Source organism: Curcuma longa, unplaced genomic scaffold (assembly GCF_044706935.1).
Source record: "Curcuma longa cultivar G26 ecotype Majalengka, Jawa Barat unplaced genomic scaffold, ITB_CL_G26_1.1 contig_143, whole genome shotgun sequence".
NCBI classification, from domain to species: Eukaryota; Viridiplantae; Streptophyta; class Magnoliopsida; order Zingiberales; family Zingiberaceae; genus Curcuma; species Curcuma longa.
In genome coordinates this window covers 39757-61627 of record NW_027429724.1, presented here as the reverse complement: position 1 = coordinate 61627, position 21871 = coordinate 39757, and the positions used below count along the sequence as shown (strand labels likewise).

The 21871-nt window shown below is 35.2% G+C and overlaps 1 protein-coding gene across 1 annotated transcript; it reads left to right on the top strand.

The window, feature by feature from the left end:
• Positions 1-9369: 9369 nt before the first annotated feature.
• LOC141816108 (presequence protease 2, chloroplastic/mitochondrial-like) lies at positions 9370-20730 on the top strand. Its single transcript, XM_074703943.1, has 19 exons — positions 9370-9632; positions 10543-10723; positions 11109-11283; positions 11357-11489; positions 11596-11666; positions 12565-12648; positions 14961-15051; positions 15528-16048; positions 16149-16313; positions 16379-16597; positions 16911-17038; positions 17147-17336; positions 17440-17523; positions 17756-17853; positions 18124-18388; positions 18473-18635; positions 18727-18907; positions 20065-20136; positions 20225-20730. The coding sequence occupies exons 1-19, from the start codon at positions 9380-9382 to the stop codon at positions 20364-20366; spliced, it is 3216 nt and encodes a 1071-aa protein (XP_074560044.1). The 5' UTR covers positions 9370-9379; the 3' UTR covers positions 20367-20730.
• Positions 20731-21871: the final 1141 nt, after the last annotated feature.

The following is a 21871-nucleotide window of genomic DNA, read 5'->3' as shown; positions in this document are numbered from 1 at the left end:
AAATTAATGAATTGCGTCGACAACAAAACCTGATCATGCAACATCTTTAGTTACATTCCGCTCCTCGTGATGATGACACGATGATGGTGGTGGTTCCTCATGAGTTTTTTTATGTATGAATTTTTTTTACAATCAGTATTTTTAATATTTATCATTTTATTAGATTTTAAGTTATTAATTTATACATTTTTTATTAATATTGTTAATTTTTTTAAAACAGGATTTGTGAAACAAAATCAGAAGAAGAGGTAAGTCTTTACATATTTAGTTTATAAGTTTTAGTTTTAATTTTCAAAATGATACTTTTTCTTTCTTTATTTTTTATGCAGGACAAGAAAAGATATTGACGGAGAAGGAAGCAGAGTATCCGAAGAGCAAAAACGAAGACGATGATTTTATTGTATCTTTTTCTTGTCCTTACACTTCTTTATATTACTTGTATTGTATGGATATGGATTTATATGACTGGATGTAGTGGATTGATTGTATCACGTTGATATTGATTCGGTATCATGCATTTAGTAGATTTGTTGTATGGATATGTTATATGTAAAATTTTGATATAGATTGTGTAATTGTGATTATGATATATATAAGATTTGATTTGCATTGGATGAATGTGGCATAATGAATGTGGAATGATTAGTATTTATTTAGTATGTTTAATTTGATAGGTTATATGTATAATTTGAATCGATCCGATCGGATCGATATTTTGTATCTACAGGATAATTCATAAAAAAAAATTAATTTTGTGACGAAAATGAGTCGTCAATTGACGAAATTTTGTAACAAATCCAATTTCATCACCAATCTATCGTAACTTACTGTTTATCGATATTTTATGAAAAAATTGATTTTCATCGCAAAGTTCATTGTCGATTGGCGACGAAACAATTTTCGTTTTTCGTCGCCAATCGACGACGAAAGACAATTTCAACGACAAATTTCCCAACAAAAAATTATTTTCGTCACTAAAATTTGCGATAAAACATAGAAATTTTGTCGCAAATATTGGCGATGACTTTATAGCAACGAAATTTTTTCGTTGCAAATCTTTTTACGATGATTTTTTTAAATTTATCGTAAAATTTATCACTAAATCAACTTTTTTTTATATATGAATTGAATATTTTTATTTAATCTTTGTGACTTGATTTGAATGAGCGGGAGATACATGCAATTGGATGACAACTGCACCTTGTAGTTGCATAAAAACTTCCCATTAGTGAAAGCCGTTTTGTTTTTAACATTATATATATGTTCAAGGAGAAAAAAGAAAAACATGGATAAAGAGGAATTTGGCTAGCTCGTCACTATAAGGAGCTATTCATTGTCATCGTCCTTTAGACAACAGACACAAACTACAAAACATCAATCGATAGGGAGTTTATCTTTTTCATTTTGAAATCTAGAGAGCAACTGTTGATGCATTAATTACAATAGCAACGACATAGGAAATATCTCAAGCTTATCCCATGGCTGAGAAAAAGAGTTAGATTAATTTTGAACTATTGAACCTCTTAGACACTAATCTTTTTCCTTCTTAAACTTAACTATATATTGCTAGAATTTGACAAGGGAATTAACAGCACCTCGGCCTATTCGGTCGGCCTCATTCTCTACTAGAATAAATTAAGCTCTTTAAAGGCATATATAAATAACTTCTACAACCTACAAGTCTTGATTTCTCGGCTTCATTTTAGTTTCTTTTGATTTGAAACCCATTGTAAACTCGTTTCTAATTCTACCAAGCAAGCCCTATCAACAGTTGTTACAATCTAATTAACCATAACAATCTGAAATAAAGACCTGATGTTTATAGCTGTTCTATAGTTTTAAAATAAGGAGTAGCTAGGAAACATTGAAGACTGGAGTTTGAGCAACCTTTGACTGAGCCAACAGTTTGAACACACATATATAATACATTGTTCTTTGTCATCTTTTTCCTTGAAAAAAGAAATATATATATTTTTTAATGTGAAGGTCTGTACATGTTGAGATCTAGACAGGGAAGAGGATGTGCAGTAGGTGTTCAAATTAATTAAAGGCATGTGATTAAGTTGTGATAGATGCTATTAATTAATTAATCAATAAAAAATGTCAGTGTTATGCAGACATCCATCTTCTTTTTTCTATTTATTATATAATTGATTCTTCACTAACTAACACTCAACCTTTTAATTACTTCAAAGAATTTTTTCCCTACATCTTGAGAAATGAGACCCTACACCAACCTGCAGCCTAATGATGTTATATATACATATAGCTTAATGAGTTTATAATATGTATAAGAATCATTAAGATTAATTAGTAGATTAATTAACATATTGGAGCAGCTGCAGATGTGCAAGGGCTCTTTCATGGCATAAGAAAATCATAGATATAATTTAACCTGAGAAAGGCGCAAGGGATGAAAAAGGAAATTATATGGTTCATGTCATTTTACATAATCTTGTCATCAAGTTACTTCTTGATCTCAAACTAAGTTTAATCAATTAAATTAGTCATATCAGTTTGATTTTAATAATTAATTCTATCACAACTGGGTTTGATTCATCAATGCTCTTAGAGTTTTTAATAACTCTTAAAATGTTAAAAAAGTAATAATATATCTATAGATGTAGTTTCAGTTCAATGTACTGCCCAACACAAGGAATCATAATAATGAACTTTATGATATTTAAGGGGAAAAGGACCATTTAGTTACTGTATGATTATGTGATAACATGGAGATGATCAGCAAAAGTGCTGTGCAGTGAGAAGGGTAGTGAAAAGGTGTGTGGAAAACTTTCCCTGGGCATGCAAATGATGCATGGCAGTGGCAGTGGCAGTGGAAGGCCTTAAATTCTTTGCTCTTGAACAACAGTACTGCATGTGTTTGTGTGAGGGCTGAGGATTCACCTGTGAGACTCATGCATGCAATGCTTGCATGCTCAAAACTTTTCTTTTCTTTGTTTGACATGCATGCTTTGCACATGCAGATGTTGGGTGCTTGTCACTACTGTTTATGTTTAGATGTGTTTTAATTTGTCGACTAATCAATAGGAATCAATGAACTAAGCAAGCATGACTGATCTGCCGTATAATTTTGATAGGAAAAGTTAGAGCTTTAGTTGTTTTGAGCATATTTAATCAAACAGTATTCAGTTAATTATATAAAGATTAGGACAAATAAGTCATACTGAGTATCCTTCTTGAATTTATAATTAAGTTTGCTTAATTTGTCTAGCCCACTTGAATTAAGGGTTCACGGAGCTAATCTTTTTCTATTGTTATTGCAACACATTCTCTCCATTTTATCAGTTGTCTTCATCCTCCTCAAGCTCTCTTTCGCGGCATGTCATTTGCGTGGTTTATGACCTATTCGTAGCCAAATTTGACAATGAAGTAGTTCGCCGGAGAAGCAAAGATCAAGTTTGTTAGCAACTTTACAATCCACATGCAACCTATAGCTAGCGGTCTTGTGATGACCAAGGCAACCATAACATAACTTTTTATTTTAAATTGCAGCATTTTTAATTAAGATCATCACAAAAGAGCAATTTAGGATGGTATTTTGAGAACCCAAGAACAACAACCTAAGTCGTATGTTGGCTTCGACAACCGACTCACAACACACGTGTTGATCTACTCGTGAAAGGAATGTAGGGTCTCTTAAGGTGATTCGATGTGATTTGAGACATGAACAAGCTAAGTGGAGGTTTTTTGTGCATGATCAAACATACAACAACCAAAAATGGAAAATCATTTATCGATTGTAGCTTGATCATGAAATAGGAAGTAGATTAAAAATTATAGTGTATGTATTTGCTTATTTCTATAAATTAATTTAATGCATGATTGTTAGAAAGTAAATAATAATATAATTATGTCTTTATTAGGAAAATATTAGGTATAAATTCTTTGAGATTTAAATTACATCTTTGTTAGAAGAAAATTTATTATAATCTCATAGTTACTTCTATTGGTTGATAATATCCTTTAACTTGCTTGTCCTCCTTATGTTCTAGTAGTCATCTCCTCATTGATACTTTGTTAGAAAGTATTGAATAACTCAAAACTTAATTAAGGAACATAAGGAATCCTAAGGTACTCCCTACAAAGAAATTTATAATATCATGGAAACCGTAGATGACAAATCAATATAAATGTCTATGTTAAAGCAATCACATATAGATGAATAATACGAGAGAGCTTTGGTTTGGTACACATAGGAATATTCGCATCCCTTAATTGAATTAATAAGGAAAGGACTATACCTCTTGTGTATAAAGTTTCAGGTATATGATTTATAAAAAATTATGAGATTATTTATGCTAAATTAAGAATATAATAAATATTGAAAATTATAGAGCACTTGACTCCGTATACAAAAAGGACCCTTGAGTCTTTTTGCATGTTCATAGGCTTCAACCAAATTGACATGATTTTTTTTTGCACTGGTGGATTGTAATTTGTTCATCCTATTTTTATATGAAATATCATTTTCGGATGGAATATATAGGTCATTCATCCTAGTCATGTATGTATATATGCATATACATGATATATTTTATTACGAGTGAATTGTAGATCATTCACTCTTATATATGATGCATCATTCTCGGTGGGTTGCGAGGTCGCTCACTCTTATCTTACAATTATTTATGATGTGTTTTCATATCAATTGGATTGCGGGTTGTTCACTTTTACTTATACAACACATTCCTGATGGGTGGTGATCTGGTCTGAGATCAAGGGATGGAATGACTCAACAAAGTAACCACGATCAAGTACTTTCAACTGACTGAATATCAGTTAGGTCAATCTTCATTCAAATCTATCTCTGGCAGGTCAGGCTTCCTTCAAGTTGGTCTCTTGCGGGTCGGGCTTCAATAGACTGACTTCTTTTAGGTTGGCTTTCAGAACACTGAGTAGCAAGAAGGTCCTTTGAACAAAGGTTTGAAAAGACTCCAGAAAGAGGTTAAAAGGGGGACTAAGATGAACTTTGGCAAAGTCCTTCCAATGCTTAAGTCAGACTTTGGAGAAAAGATAGAGAGAACAAATAGAGAAAAATAAAGAGAATACAGAGTTATGAATTGATTATTTTGGTGCTGTAACTGGTTACCTTTAAATAGAAAGTGAAAGGATGATCATGATTCCCCAAAAGGCACACATCTTCCTTTCATTGTCGAGAGACACCTTTCTTAGTGATCAACGCTTCAACAACCGTGTCCCTTGGCAATAGGTGCTTCAGCAAAGACCGAGTCAAATTGTCAAATCGAATCAGAGTTTCTATTTGGGTGGACCAAACTTGAATACTACTCGACAAAATTGACTTGAGATCTTCTATCAAGAGCCGACTTAACTTGAAGTCGGTTTGATCAGACTCCGAGCTCGACTTAAGTTTGTTTGATCGGCCCCGAGCTCAACTTAAGTTTGTTTGAGCTCCGGCTTTGAATTTATAATTTCTAGTTCAATTTGACTTTTGACTTGACTATGTCATGTGGTGCTTAATTTTCTTATCATATCAAGTGGATTGTGGGCAGTTCACCCACTTAATAAATTATATTGAGTTTTTTCAAATATAGTAAGATTATAATGTGTGTAATGTTGAAAAAAAAGAAACTAATAAAAATTGATGAAATTAATTAAGAAATGAATAATAATCACTTAATAAATTATTGATTTTGATACAACAATGAATACAGAGGCTCTCCCTCATACATGGAAAGGAGCCTTTGAGTTGTGACAGTTAATTAATTCTTTTTAAAGGTGGAATTGAAAAGCTACAACTGATCACTGTGAGGAGAAAGATATTACTACAACGGAGGATTTCGTTGACTTTGTCAAATTTGATCCTTATCCACTTCGATAAATCTATCACATAACCAACTCAACGTCATTGTAATTTGTGATGGATGAAGTGGCTATTGTAGACCGCCATAGTTGATGTCCTATACGTTCATACTGGGTTTGCTCTGATGCTCTCCTATATCACTGAGCCTGATGAGAGTTTCATGATCATATTTCTTTGGCTTCAGCAATACTCTTTCCAGATGCATGAACATGAACATGGATGATTATACTCAAATCACTTGTGATCACTGTCTCCGATCACTAGCTCGTCGCCACTGTTTTCAGGATTACTTAACTTGGAGATTTCAGAAGCACGTACGTACAGTGGCTTTAATTTCTTGCAGTACTGCAAGCTGCAAAGCAAAGCAAAGCAAACGATCGATCATGTGCCAAAAGATGTCCGACTTCAACTTTTCCCTGTCCGTCACTCGAGCGTGACTGGCCTTTGGCAGTACAGCTCTGCCTCCCTCCTTTTTGTCTTGTAGCTCTCTCCGTCTCCATTCTGCCTCTGCTCGCTTCCAATCTGCTGCATGATTTAAAATTAGAGTGCAGCAGGAGAGGAGAGGACTGACCTGAAGGTTTAGCTAGCAGACGATCGAGAGCTAGCTAGCTAGCGCCTGTTTCCGACCGACATCAGGAAGTGGATTCCGACAAAAGTCCAGGATGTAGAAACTGTGCAGAATCTTTGCTGCTCTGCTCCATTAGATCTTCGCTGTCCCTATGCTTAATTATATTTCTTTCAGTGTAGGGTAGTAACTGATGAAGTTGTGATTTTCTGCACCATTAATAATGAATGATCTAGTCCAGCTCAGAAACCAATTGGGAAGGGAAGGGGATGATGAAAGGATCTTTCGTTGCAATAACTGGACTTGCTCATTTAATTTATTTTTCACAGTCATCTTCCTCGTTTCTGATCAAGTTTTGTAGCTAGTGTATGAATCAACTGCACTGGTTTAGCCTAATATTCTTAATTCACTATCATCAAGGTCATATAGATCATCAAAATTCATCTAAGGTTTTGTTTAGGAAATTGGAAAACGCAAGTGAGGCCCACTATCCATATAAATCATATATATATATATTCACCTAATACTTTATTCGGGAGGAGATGAAGAAAGGAGAAGAGATGATAATAAGGGGAAAGGTGAATTTTGACTCTTGTTTAGGATGGAATGAGTTAAAGATGGAAAGGAGGAAAAGAAAGAGAAAGGTAAAACTTTTCAGTTTATTTTTTCATACTCATGCATTATTAGAATTTCTTACCCTCTCATTTAGGGTGTAAGGAAGGGAAAAGGAGAGTCCCCGGGGTAATGGTGCAATGGTAGGACATCCGGATTGTAACTTAGGGACCCGCAGTTCGATCCCTAGCTACGGTGTATTTGCAGGAATTTTTCTCCAAATGGGGAACCCAATCAAAGGATGCTGGGCATCTAGATTGCCCGCCGTATGCGCTTCCCGATTTACCCTGGTGGTCGGTGGGAAACTTCCGTGGGACCGAGCCGACCACCCCAGAGATGTGGCTACTGGGATTATCAAGGAAGGGAAAGGAGAGCCCCCGGGGCATAGCTGAGTTGGTTACAACGCAGCAGACTTGCAGAAGAGGGCAAGAGTTCGAATCCTGGTGAAGCCAGGCAATACCCTCCTGCGTCATGACCAACTGCAGTTTCTTGATTTACCTCCTCACAGATGGTCGTGGGGGCGATCGTATGGAGCCGCTAAGGTGGCGGATTCCACCTTTTGCAGAAAAGGAAGGGAAAGGAGAACTAAAAAATATTTTATTTTAATTTTATCCATATTTTAAGATATTAATTCTCAAATTAACTCATCTATTTAGATATCTCATCTTTGCATCGTCATTTCTCACAGAATGCGCGTCGTCATTGTCCAGTGTCTAACCGCTTGCACTCTATGACGTCGGCATCGTCCTTCACTGTAAATCTTTTCGAGGATAAGATTTAAGAGGACAGAGACAAATAATCTTAATCTTCCTTTTCTCTTTCTCCAAAGACAGAGATTTATCTAAAGAGCATGTGTTGTCTATTTTAAAATTTTTTATATTCTGAACTTTTACATACAATATTGACAGAATTTTATAATCCTTCTACATACGTTGTCTTTTGTAAGAAGTGAGAATATTTTTATAATTTTATATATTTAATCTTTATTTCCCTTCCTTTCTTCTCAAACAAGTAAATACATATTACGTTAATGAACCTTCCATCCTTTGTAAACAAAGAGAACATAAATATTTTACTTTCCTTTCCCTTGCCTTCCTTTCTCTTCCCTTCCATTAATAAATCTTCTCTCACCCCATCCAACTAGAGCATAAATCTCTCACTTGCTTGTCTACAGAATCTAGCTAATCCTCCAAATATGGTCATTAATTAACATGGGTTCTCTCAAGATCACTCACCCCTCACTTCTAGTTGTTTGTTGTGCTTCTTCGCCTTCGCTCCTTGTCATTCTAATCGCCGCAACAAGATTTTCTCAAGCTCTCTGTGTGTTTGAGTTGTTATTTGAGGGAGGCACCTTAAAACATAAAGAAACTATCAAAAGTTAATGCAAAATGCTTAGAGGGCTTTAGGGTTCTGTAAACGAATCAAACTGAATCAAATTTTATATTGTTCAAGCTTGATTGATAATAAAATCAAGTTGAATCAAATGTAAAATTAACCAAGTTCAAGTTTAACTTAGTTTCTTTTCTTAGCTTAGGCTTGGTTCAAATTTGACGAATGAAGCTCTTAATTTGGTCTTATTTAACCGTTTAAAATATTTATTCTCGATTGTTTAGTGAGTTTGCTTGTTTACATTATGAGCATTATTTAGGGATTTGATAGTGTAATTATCTTTCTTAACTATTTTTATATATGAAACTTTATATTTTGATGATGAATTTATGTGAATTTTATATTATACTTAGACCAAATCTTAAATCCTAAAAAAATTAAAATCTAGTAAAAGAAAACTTATAATTTAAGAGTGACAATATTCATTCATTAAAATCCATCATCTTTCCTTTATAAGATTATAATGTATTTCACAAACAATGGTCTTACACAATATTTAAATTTTGTTGGTCCTTCAATATTTTAACATAAGGTGGAATTTGTCACCCTAGCAATCTTACACGGTCGATCTCATGACTATGAAGAGGTAAATCAAGAAGTTGCAGTTGACCACTACGGAGAAGGGCATTACCTCGACTTCGTCGAGATTCGACCCTTGTCTATTTCAGTAAGTCTGTCCCGCAATAACCAACTCAATCATGATCCGAGGGCAAAAAAAAAAAAAAGTCATGGTATTTACTTTGAGCAATTAAATCTCAATTTTATTTATTTATAAAAATTTAGATTTAGTTAAAATAAAATAATTTTGTGGAGAGAATTGCAAATATGTTTGGTAGTGTTGAGCCCACATGAACCTTTCAAGCCCACGGCCCACACTCCAAAATATCAACGCTACACAATCGCCTATTTATCTTCAAGCTCCATGTCTTGGCCTTCTCTCCAAGAAATCAAAGGCAAGGGCGGCGGGCGTCATGGAGGGGGTCGCGCTGCTCCGCTCCTTGTCATGCTCCGCCACTGTGTGCAAGCGACTTCTCTTCTCGCCGCGCTCCTCGTCCCGCCTCTTCTCCTCCAACCTCCGCAGGCCCCGGCGGCCGCAGCAGTTCCGCCCCCTGCCCTGTGCCGGCTCTTCGCTTTGGCGGCCGCGCCTCGCGCCGCCGCTTCGCCTGGGGCGGGGCTTTCCTATCAGTTCCATCCGCGCAGTCTCTACCTCCCCCGTCGAGAGAGGTATGGATAAGAGGAACGGAGCATGGCGGGCGTTTCTCTCCTTCTTTCTCGTTCCAGTTTTAAAGAATTGATTTTGATTTTAGTTTTACAGTGCGGGAACCCTTTTATTATTTTTATTGACGCAAAGTTGAATTTTTGCTTGATTTTTCTAGCGGATTTCTTTTGTTTCCAGAGATTTATTTATCAATGCTTTGACATTTTTTTTCCCTTTTGGTTAATAGTATGTTTACCTAATATGTTGATCTTGGCTTTGTTTCACTAGTCGGTTGTAGCTTCCATTTGATTTCCATCAATTTCAGTTTCTTTAGGTTGATGGCGTATGATGGATCAAGTTAAATCAGAAAATTGAACATCGGTATTAGATAGTGCATTAGAGGTGCATATTCACTTGTCTGTGGAAACTGTAGTTGTAAAAAGGGTCACAAATGCTATCTACTTCATTTATCACTACTGATTTAAGGCTCTGTTTATTTATGCAAACTATCATATTTAATTTTTTTGTCCTTTTAATTGGATATTATTTTGGTTTCACATTTTGTCAAAGAATTTGTAAGACCCAATTTTGGTTAGGTATTTTGTAGTTGAATAACAATATTAGAAAGCAAAATAATTGAGATAAATTATGCCTAAAATCCTGCTGAAGTATTGAGGGATTTTAGCACATTAAATTTAAATTTCTTTGTTGTTTATATATGAAATCATTTTCCAGTTTTTCTATCAATTTCTAGTATGTGCATGCAAATGTTAAGTTTGTCCTTCACTTGTTCAATATCTTGTTGAGTTCTCAGTGCTTTTTGCAATGTTACCACTATATTCTATACATACAAATGAGGCTATTATTTTAATTTCTTGTTGTATGTGTTGTAAGTTGAAGTAAATTTCTTATGTCCATTAATTTTCTTGTTTTCAGAATCGGATAGAAGGAATGATTTTGCTGAGAAACTTGGATTTGAAATAATATCTGAACAGACGATAGATGAATGCAAATCTACAGCTGTACTGTATAGGCACAGGAAGACAGGTGCAGAAATTATGTCTGTGTCAAATGATGATGAGAATAAAGTTTTTGGCATTATTTTCCGAACTCCTCCGTGAGTACACTATATCCACCTTTTTTTATCATGTATTCATGTAATATCTGGAAGTTTTGTAAATACCCTACTTCTATAGATGCATAACCCTGCACAGATACTACCTAGGATGACATTAGTCTGTTTCCTTCACTGAATAAATAATTATTGTATCAAGATAATATAAGTTTATCGTGTTCTTATTTTTTGCTTTCTCATTGTCACTTTATGTTTTTTGCTTTTTTTGTTACCCAACTTGGTTACTTACAAGACACCTCTAATTTCAATTAAGCTACTTTCAGGATTTATTCTGTTTGACATTTTGCATTGAAATGATTGAACGAGATTGTAACATGTGATGATTCGGTGAAACAACAAATTCATTGTGTTTTTCTTTTATTGGCAGTAATGATTCAACTGGCATACCTCACATACTTGAACATAGTGTGCTGTGTGGGTCGAGAAAGTACCCTCTGAAAGAACCCTTTGTTGAGTTGCTGAAAGGTAGTTTGCATACATTTCTAAATGCATTTACCTATCCAGATCGTACATGTTATCCAGTAGCTTCAACAAATACAAAGGTAAGTATAAAGCATCTTGTGTATACATATGTGTAACAAGACTATACATTTCTCTGATTGAAATTCTTATCAGGACTTCTACAATTTGGTTGATGTGTACTTGGATGCTGTTTTCTTTCCTAAATGCGTTGAGGACTTTCAAACATTTCAACAGGAAGGCTGGCATTATGAACTTAACCATCCTGAAGAAGATATCTCATATAAAGGTTGTTTTTTGTTCTTATTATTTCCAAATTAAAATGTTTCTCAAGTAAACTTTCTTTTCGTTACTGATGGAACTTCTAATGATTAGCACTCAACATGTTACTTCAGGTGTTGTCTTCAATGAGATGAAAGGAGTTTATTCCCAGCCTGATAATATATTAGGCAGGGTAACTCAACAGGCAAGTTTTTTTGTTCTTTATCAACCTTGCAAAATAAGAAATTACACTCACAATTATTCTCTCAAATATCTCCTATTATTATTATTATTCATTATTATGATATTCGCCATATAAAACTAAATCAGGGCGTCTCTTGTCGAAACCACCAAGGTGGCTACCTTTTAAAACAATGTAATATAATTATTTTTTAAATATTAGATAATGTTGATGTTATCTATAAGTTAATTATAAAAATTTGTGAGGAAAAAGATGAAGAAAAAGAAAGAAGATAAGACAACATCACTTCAATACATGTTGACCTGAGTTGTATCATGGCAAGTAGTGTCGAGTGTTAGCATGACTCAATACTCATCGACATGATTGATACTAGCGACATTGGTTTGTGTCACGTAGTATTGAGTTTCGGTTTATTGGAACAGTATGTTTTGGTTGTCTGTTATAAGATTTTAGTTTATTCAATTTTTTATTTTGTCACTAGAACCAAGTGAGCATTGGAGAAAAACTCCCAAGCAAAAAGTCAGTTGGTTTAATCCCTGAATTGACTAGTTTGCAAATACTAATCTTTGTGGAATAATTACTAATTTAAGTAATGCATAAGCATAAACTAGAAAATTCAAGAGAAAATGTGCTTACTGTTGTTTTCTTATTGTACTCATCAATATTTGAAGATTTACATAGATCCAACATAGATGTGAATTCAATAGTCATTTCTTCAAACCTTCAAATTTATGTATTTTGTTTGATCTTGTTTCTTGATTTTTTATTTTATTTTCATCTTTCTCTGCTTTGCATTCTTTTGTAAATATGCCTTTTGGCTGATTGCACCTTAAAGTCACCTTAAATTCATCGATCAGTAAAGTTAGGATGCCTAATAGACATTCTGTAATGAAATGTTCAGGCCCTTTTCCCTGAAAATACCTATGGTGTTGATAGTGGAGGTGATCCAAAGGTCATTCCGAAACTTACATTTGAAGAATTCAAGGTTTGTATCTTAGAGCACTTCAAAATATTCTGCGATATCTTAATTAGTTGAGTACTTCATTTCTGCTAACATGTTTAAGTGTATTTATTTGACCATTATAATTATGACCTCTACTGGCTAGTTGTACTGCAGATGTTTGCCAATGTTTAATGGTTTTCAGCATATATACTTTCTTTTGACTGGTTAGGAGCACTGCTACTTCTCATTGTACCACCTGGTATTTGCTATAGAAACTAGGGTCATGATTTTTACCTTAATTGCATTAATTGATTTCAAGGCTGAATCTGTTTGATTCACTTATCTGGGCACCATAGTCCTTGATTAAATGAAAATGGTTCAGTTAATGGTTTAGGAAAAGGTAATGATATGAGATCACACAAGGACTACAGTTATTGAGGAGTACTAGAATTAGTTGCACTTAAAGTGTAACTGAATCTAATTTTTACAAGAGAGAATAGTCCTTTGTACTCATACTAAGAAACATAAAACATTCAATCCCATTATTCATTTCTCTTTTTTTTGAGGTAAGATTAGTTACAATTTACAAGTATTGATGCTTGTAATGCTCATTGTAGTTGTGGTTTTGTTAAAGATGTTAAAGACAAAGGATAAATATGCAAACAAGCAATTGCTGGACGTAAGTTCATATCCCAGGTTGGTACTCAATTCATGTGTTAAGGGACTTCATGTTAGAATTTGTTTGATGACTCTGGATATTTTAACCATGCATTAATTATCCTAGAAGCTACTTCTATTACAGAGATATTGGTGGTGTTCTTACCTGTTGACAACAGGGGTGTCATGTCACTGATGCCATTTTTTTTCTGGAGAGATTCAAAGAAACCAACTTTTCTGTGAAACAGACTCATATCTACTGTTGTTGAAGTTATTTGTATATATTGCTGAATGTGAGTATAATATGATGTATGGACTAAGGTTGTTAGAATCATGGTTTTAACTGGCAATCGGTATCAGTTGGCTAACTGATACTGATATTGTGTCGACACTAGTGTATGCCACTGATTCACTATGTCACCCATGCTGATACACAGTTTCATTAGCACCGTGAGTCAGAGCCTACTTTGTCTGGCGCCATTTAGAGCTAGCTGAGATAAGAAGTTCTCTTCTTGTTGCTCATTCTTTGATTTCATCAGCTGGTCACAAGGAGGGAAAGAGGGGAAGCTCCAAGTAAAGAACTTACAACAAGTCAATCACAAAGAGAAGTAATGTTGCCTCCACGGGTGTGGTGCAGTGGTAAAACACTCAAAGGGAAAATACGAATTCTAGTGGAGATGATTTTGAAGGTCGGCCTCTGAGTGTGCATAAGTTGTACTTTGGATTTACCGGTAGGGGAACTAGGAAAGAAGGTCATCTACGTCCAGAATTAGTTAGGCGAATCCCAGACACATGGATTGTCAAAAAATAAAGAGAAGTGATGTTGAAGTCAGATTTAGATGTAATTATATTTGGATCCTTGGCATATTCCAATTCCAATTGTGCTGGTCTAAGTCCAACTTACATTAGTTTATTGAGACACATTTACTGATATGTAGAAAAATCAAATTTCCTGGGGGCTTTATTTAATTTGGTTCTCAGAAACTTATGGGGATAATAATCCCACTAGGATGCTAGAAAAACTAATGTTCTCATCCAATGCATGCATAGAGCTCAATGGAGGGAAAATATTCATGTAGCAATCACATGTAGCTTAGACAAAGACTATTGTGTGCTTTCGTTGTTTATCCTAAAATATTTTTTAGAATCTTGCTTATAGCATTTAATATTTTTGGCTAATCTTTTTAGATTTTCTTTGGTTGGTACTCAACCTGATTTTGATTCTTTGGTATTTCAATAATGGATACTATTTCTTAGATCTTAGACTTTTAGTAGGTTGTCCTTGTCTCTTTCAACAGTTACCTACATTGGACTCATTAGTTGTGTTTTGTGAAGAAAGTATCTACCTATCTTGCCCTTTATTTTCTTTGTGATATGTCTTGATGTTTGACCTTCATATGAGCATTTGTTTCTTTGTAATCTATATTTTAGATTCTATTTGTTGTAGAAATTATTCTTGTGCTGCATAATTGCACAATCATTTATCTCAACATGTTTATCTACTTTCTGTTCTAATTAATATAACTAGTGTACTTACATCCTTTGTTTGATATCACTAAAGTTTCGAATGAACTTTTAGGAAAATAGAAAATGACATGTAGAGAAATCAGTACACATGCGTTTCAAACAGTTATATTCATTAACCTTTTCTAAATGATTATTGGCAAAAATATAACATTCTACCATTTCTATTTCAGGATTTCCATCGTAAATATTACCACCCGAGCAATGCTAGGATATGGTTTTATGGGGATGATGATCCAAATGAGCGACTACGGTTCTTAAGTGGTATGCTTTATTTTCCAAATTAATTTTGCTGTTTCTGTTTATTATTCTGTCAATATGCTCTTGTAAATTGGTTCTGTGAACTTGGGAATATTTTCTTGTCTGAAGATCTTAGACACAGTTTGCATTCACAATGACTTTTCTACTTACTGTATATTCTCTGGAACATTTGGATTTTTCTTACTATTTTATTTCATTGAACCTTTTTGCTAGGTGAAGATATTCATTTATTAGAGATTAAGTTTGAAACAATCTTTCTCGTTACATAACAATCTTATTAAGAACACTTCTTCCATGAATTCAGAACTTTCAATCAAATTTATATATTGTAACTAATAATAATTCTAGTTGTCAGGTTTTTCTGACTTAGTTATAGTTGGACCTTTCTAATGGAAGGTGAAATCATTATGACACTGGTAAACTAGCACATCAATGCTTAGTATTGCACACATTTAACCTATTTTTATATCTAAATGCAGAGTATCTTGATCAATTTGAATCAAGTTCTGCCCCTAATGAATCAAAAATTTTACCACAAAAGCTGTTCAAGGAGCCATTGAGGATTGTTGAGAAGTATCCAGCTGGTGATGGTGGTGATCTCAAGAAGAAACACATGGTCTGCGTTAACTGGCTGCTCTCTGAAAAGCCCTTAGACTTGGAGACAGAGCTTGCACTTGGTTTTTTGGATCACCTTTTGTTGGGAACACCAGCTTCTCCACTAAGAAAGATTCTGTTAGAAAGTGGCTTGGGAGATGCTATTGTTGGTGGTGGAATTGAAGATGAGCTTCTTCAGCCTCAGTTCAGCATTGGACTAAAAGGTGTCTCTCAGGATGATATCCATAAGGTCGAGGAATTGGTTATAGAAACACTAAAGAATCTGACAGTGGAAGGTTTCGCGTCTGAAGCTATTGAAGCATCCATGAACACAATTGAGTTCTCACTTAGGGAGAACAACACAGGTTCATTCCCAAGAGGCTTATCTCTGATGCTTCGCTCCATTGTATGAATTTCTGTTGTTATACTATTTTTATTGAAAAAAAATAAATTACAATGGTTGTTGTTCCATGTCAACCTTACCTTCAGAATATTCTATCCTTTAGGGTAAGTGGATATATGATTTGGATCCCTTTGAACCTCTGAGATATGAGAAGCCACTGCAATCTTTAAAAGCACGTATAGCAGAACAAGGATCAAAAGCTGTCTTTTCCCCACTCTTAGAGAAATTCATCTTAAATAATCCTCATCGTGTCACGGTTGAGATGCAGGTATTTGTACAATCTTATATTTGGTACTTCTTGGTGATGCCATTTTAAGGAATTATCATTTGCAGCCTGATCCAGATAAAGCTTCTCGTGATGAAGCAGATGAGAAAGAAACCCTTAAGAAAGTTAAAGCCAGCATGACAGAAGAAGATCTTGCTGAGCTTGCACGGGCTACACAAGAGCTACGATTAAAACAAGAGACTCCTGATCCACCAGAAGCTTTAAGATCTGTTCCAAGTTTATCCTTACATGATATTCCCAAGAAACCTATTAACATTCCAACTGAAGTAAGTCTTTACATCTTTATTTTCACCTTCAATATATGCTTGGCATGAGTAAAAATCATCCCTTAATCCTATGTCACCTCCCACAATATTCAGTCTACCTCAGTTCCATGGTTAATGTTTATCAGAAGTACAAGTGCCTTCACTTGTAATGGAATTGGTTCCTGCTTAGGAATATCTAATATGGTTTCTACTAGAGTCTGATCATGATTGTGAGATGATGGACAGTAAACTTTTGATTAACAGATTTTTCTAGTTTGAATTTTTGTTCTGAGTGAGCACCAGTTGTTACAGTATATAACACAATTCATTATAGATTGGAGAAATCAATGGGGTAAAGGTTTTGCAGCATGACCTTTTCACAAATGACGTTCTCTATTCAGAAATTGTGTTTGATCTGAATTACCTAAAAAAAGAACTTCTTCAGCTTGTCCCATTATTCTGGTGAGTGAAACCATTTGATCAAAATTTGCACAACAATCTCCATGTCTTGTTATTTTTTGGAATCTTTTGTTTCTTCAGAAAAATTTTAACTCAAATCTTCTTTTCCAGTCAGTCTTTGTTAGAAATGGGCACCAAAGATATGGACTTTGTGCAACTAAATCAACTGATTGGGAGAAAGACTGGAGGAATTTCAGTTTATCCTTTTACATCTTCTGTGCGGGGAAGTGCTGATCCATGCACCCATCTTATTGTCCGGGGAAAAGCAATGGCAGCTAGGGTGGAAGATCTATTTAACCTGGTATTGTCATTTCCTTCGCCTCTACTGTTGCACTATAAAAACTTATTGTCTTCTAGGATATTCAGCACTCGTACTAGAACCTGACACTATTATTGGCCTACAGATCAATTGTGTTCTCCAGGATGTTCAGTTCACTGATCAACTACGCTTTAAGCAATTTGTTTCCCAAAGCAAAGCAAGAATGGAGGTAAACAATTTTTTTTGTTTTTTGTTTTGGATTTTTGTGCATGTGAGCACAGAAATTTTAAGATATGTCAGGACTGGTTCAGCCAGTTTGACAAGTACAACCTGTGAACTGCTGCCTCCACTAGTTCGTTTGCTGGTCCATGTTGGAAAACACTGGCAGATGCAGTTCACTTGGTGGTCTAAATTTTACAATACTGCTTGATATTAAAACTCCTTTATGTCATTGGTTCCAGAGCCAATTACGAGGCAGTGGTCATGGAATTGCAGCTAGAAGAATGGATGCTAAGCTAAATGTTGCAGGATGGATTTCTGAACAGATGGGTGGTGTCAGGTCTATTTATTTAATTTGGTTTCTTAAAACATTTTGTTCCAAAAAGCATCAAATTATGTCATTTCAGTATTCATTAATTTTTAATATATTTGCAGTAGTGTTTTTCTGACATCTGATATTGATGGAACATTTCTGAGTTAGGCTTACATTAAAGATATATTTGACATTGTGATTTACTATCTTTATTAGTATCCAGGAAAATAATCTATTACAATATCTATACTGAAACTTATATGGAATTTTAAAATTCTTTAATCTGAATTTCTCCAGTTATTTTGAGTTTATACAAAATCTTGAGAAGAGAGTTGATGAAGATTGGGAAGGAATTTCTTCTTCACTTGATGAGATTCGTAGGTCCTTGCTCAGTCGGGAAGGTTGCTTGATTAATGTCACTGCTGATGGAAAGAATTTGACAAACTCCATGAAATACCTGGATAAGTTTATTTGTTCACTACCAAATACTCGACCACTCAAGACTGACTCCTGGCAGTCTTTAATTTCTCCTGGAAATGAAGCCATTGTGATTCCTACCCAGGTGAAATTTTCGTCATCCAAAATACTTTCGACAAGTTTGAGCTCCTTATCCTTTTAGAAACTTTTCTCATCATATGCTCTGCAGGTAAATTATGTTGGGAAGGCTGGTAACATATATGAAACAGGGTATCAGCTCCATGGAAGTGCCTACGTCATCTCCAAGCACATTGGTAACACATGGTTATGGGATCGTGTACGAGTCAGTGGTGGTGCATATGGAGGCTTTTGTGATTTTGATACTCATTCAGGCAATCCTAAGTTTCTGTTCTTGCTAACTGATTTGAATTTGTTAGAAAAATATGAATTTTCTTTTTGACTTAATTTGGGGTTTTATAACAGGTGTATTTTCATATTTGTCCTATCGGGATCCAAATCTATTAAAAACTATAGATGTATATGATGGAACTGCCAACTTCCTTCGTGATCTGGAACTAGATGATGATACACTCACTAAGGCCATTATTGGTACCATTGGTGATGTGGACTCATACCAGCTTCCTGATGCAAAAGGATATACCAGGTATGCATGATGCCACTTCCAGTTCTTTATAACTACCTGTTTGGCTAGATTCAAGGTTCATTTACATTTCTCCAAATACTTAAACTATTCAGGATGAATAACCCTCTAAAAGTTTTCAATAAGCCATGATTTTCTTTTCTTGTAACCGCATACCTGTACCATAAAAGGGTATTTTGGAGACGACAGTCATCAGGAAAATTATTGGCAATTATGATTCAAAAGTATGTTATAGTACCCTCTAAAAGTATGTTATGGACATTTCAGAATTTCTGGAGTTTGAAGAGTGTATGCCATGTGTTCAATTTAAATTAGTTCTGGCTGGCTTAATGATTTTTCATCAAAATTCTAGATGGCCATGTATATCATACTCACTTTTACTTTCCTAGTCCGCTTTATTCTCATTTAGTGACTTACAATTTGGTCTTTAAGATAGTGACGTGGGTAAAATTTTCCATTGATTCTACCCACCATTATTATGACATACATTGTGAGTAGGGCTCAATTCCTGTGCCGCATGTACAACTGATAATAAGATAATATGTGCATGGTCAAGTGGGTCAATAGTCAAAAGTCCACCAAAAGAACAAACTAGATCCACTTGAACAAACCAAGCACTTGGAGCTCTTTCATTAGCTAGGCACTCACCTTGAGGCCACAGGGCCGTAGGCAACATTGGGTAGGAGGGGCCAACTACAATGTCAACCTTTTGAGAAATCTCAAGGCAACAAGCATTGCCTCTTGCTAATCACGAGCTTACTTTCCTCCTTTTTCCCTTTACCAGAAGTTATCTGCCTCTTCCCTTTACCAAGAGTTATCCACCTCTTTCCTTTATCGAGAATTGTCCATCTTTTCCCTATCACTTTAACTATAATCAGAGGAAAAATGTCACCTCAAATAACTTCATCCTGGCTGCTCCTGTTTCATCTGAATTAATGAACTGCTACTAATTCATCCGAATAAGATGAACTTGTGTAGCATATTTGGTACTGGATCTGATGTTATCTATTTTTATGCAAAGTTTATATTACTTGTTCAGATTTTTATTGATGTCTAGTATTTTTTTTTTGTTATGGTCCCAACATAATTTTGAGCTGTTAGTATTCTTGATGATTTTTAATGTAGAAGACATGGTATTAACTGGCATTTATTTCTTTCAGTCTACTACGATACTTACTGGGTGTGACAGATGAGGAACGCGAAATAAGGCGTGAAGAAATTTTATCAACCAGGTTCATTTGATGTTCTATCTAATTGTTTGTAGTTCAATTGTATGATTACGTTGGGACATGTGACTTAAGGTGTCTTTCTGCTATGCAGTCTAACACACTTCAAGGAATTCGCGGATGCCATTGAAGCAGTGAAGAACAAAGGTGTTGCAGTTGCTGTTGCATCCCCTGAAGATGTTGCAGCAGCAAATGAAGAGCGATCAGGGTTTTTCCAAGTTAAGAAGGCTCTCTGAAGAATTTCAACCATCATGGAGCTTGTTGGCTGCAGGTTTGTTTCAAAGAAACTGGAGGGTAGTGAGACTTCTAGCATTAGGAATTCATGATAGCATGTCTTTCATCTCCTTCCTGACACACTAGAGACCAACAATCTACAACATTGAGAACAACACTAGAGCATTAGTCTTGTTGCGAAAATATCCTAGATTTATTGAAAGGGTTTGTTGATTCCGAATCATACAGAAAATTTGTTAGAATCTCAGCTCTTTGCACTTTATCTTCCTGTTTAACTGTCATGTAATGCAACACTATCTCAGATACTACTTCCTCTTGCAAATCCTATCTCGACACTTTCTTTTACTACAAGTTATAATACTTATACATGCATGGATGATGGTTGCATTTAACTGCACAATTTCTATTCTTTATTCTATTCTTGCACACTTGTTTATGGGCAAATCAATACCATCAAGTAAGATTATTGAGATGTCACTCAATTTATTAGCTGTCAATCTCCCATGGGGTCTCTATCTGATACATCCATCATTCTCCTTGTGGAACTTGTTTGAATAACCCACATGCCGATGATTAGTTGATCCTCCAACGTGTATCATCTGTTTTCTTGCAGACACTGTTACATGTTACTATAAACAAGGTACTTGATATTTCAGCCATATCTTCTGCAGTAGTCAATCTCCAGAAATACACAGATGTAAGAAAATGAAACCTCCACTAGCTATCATTATCTCCTAATCACTTGGCTTTAGTTGGAAAGTGATTGAAAGGAGGCTAACAAGTGAAATGATTTGGACTTTTTATGTGTGTCAAGTTCAAATCAAGAGGGTGTCACTGAATAGGATTGTGTCCGAATGGGCACAGATATGTAACTCGCTAGTAGTTTCTTTAGCCTTGTCAAGTCTCGAATACTTACAAGGATCTTATTTGTGCTCCACTGAGTAATCCAACAACCTTTAGTTTATATACACAAAACTATGGTAGAATTCATTGGACCTAAACTACCAATCTGTGGACAACTTAAAGGATGGCAACTGCCTTTACTAGGTGGCTAGGTAAGAGAGTCACTGCCTAGCAAAGATAGCAATTTTCCTCCCTAGGTGGTTCGACATGAGGGGGTGACATCGAGTAAAGTGTGTGCGAGGGAAGTAATTCATTGTCATCAATGTGCACGCAAGGATGATCACTGCTCTTAACCAATATATACATGAGGCTAGATTATTTGTGGTTCTTAGTTAAAAAGAAACCCTAGTGAGGGTAGTAACTATCCTTGTGAAGTGGTTAGATGTGAAGGATAACTCACTAGTTGGATAGATGGGAGAACAGCAATATGAGAGTGATTGGCTGAATTTGGCATGAATATAGAAAAGGTGCATAGAAGTTAGAGGTTGTCACTGTCAAAGATTAGAGAGATCAAGGATGGAGTTACAGGGTTTCAATAGGGGCGAGCGGTCACGATAAGAGATAGCAACCGAGATCAGGCTTGGTAGTGAAACTTTTGAAGTCC

Excerpts from the sequence above, each read along its gene's own strand:
- LOC141816108 (XM_074703943.1), top strand. The coding sequence starts at position 9,380 with ATGGAGGGGGTCGCGCTGCTCCGCTCCTTGTCATGCTCCGCCACTGTG. Across the intron at positions 17,039-17,146 it reads CAGCTTGTCCCATTATTCTG|TCAGTCTTTGTTAGAAATGG; the intron begins GTGAGTGAAACC and ends CTTCTTTTCCAG. Across the intron at positions 17,337-17,439 it reads TGGAAGATCTATTTAACCTG|ATCAATTGTGTTCTCCAGGA; the intron begins GTATTGTCATTT and ends ATTGGCCTACAG.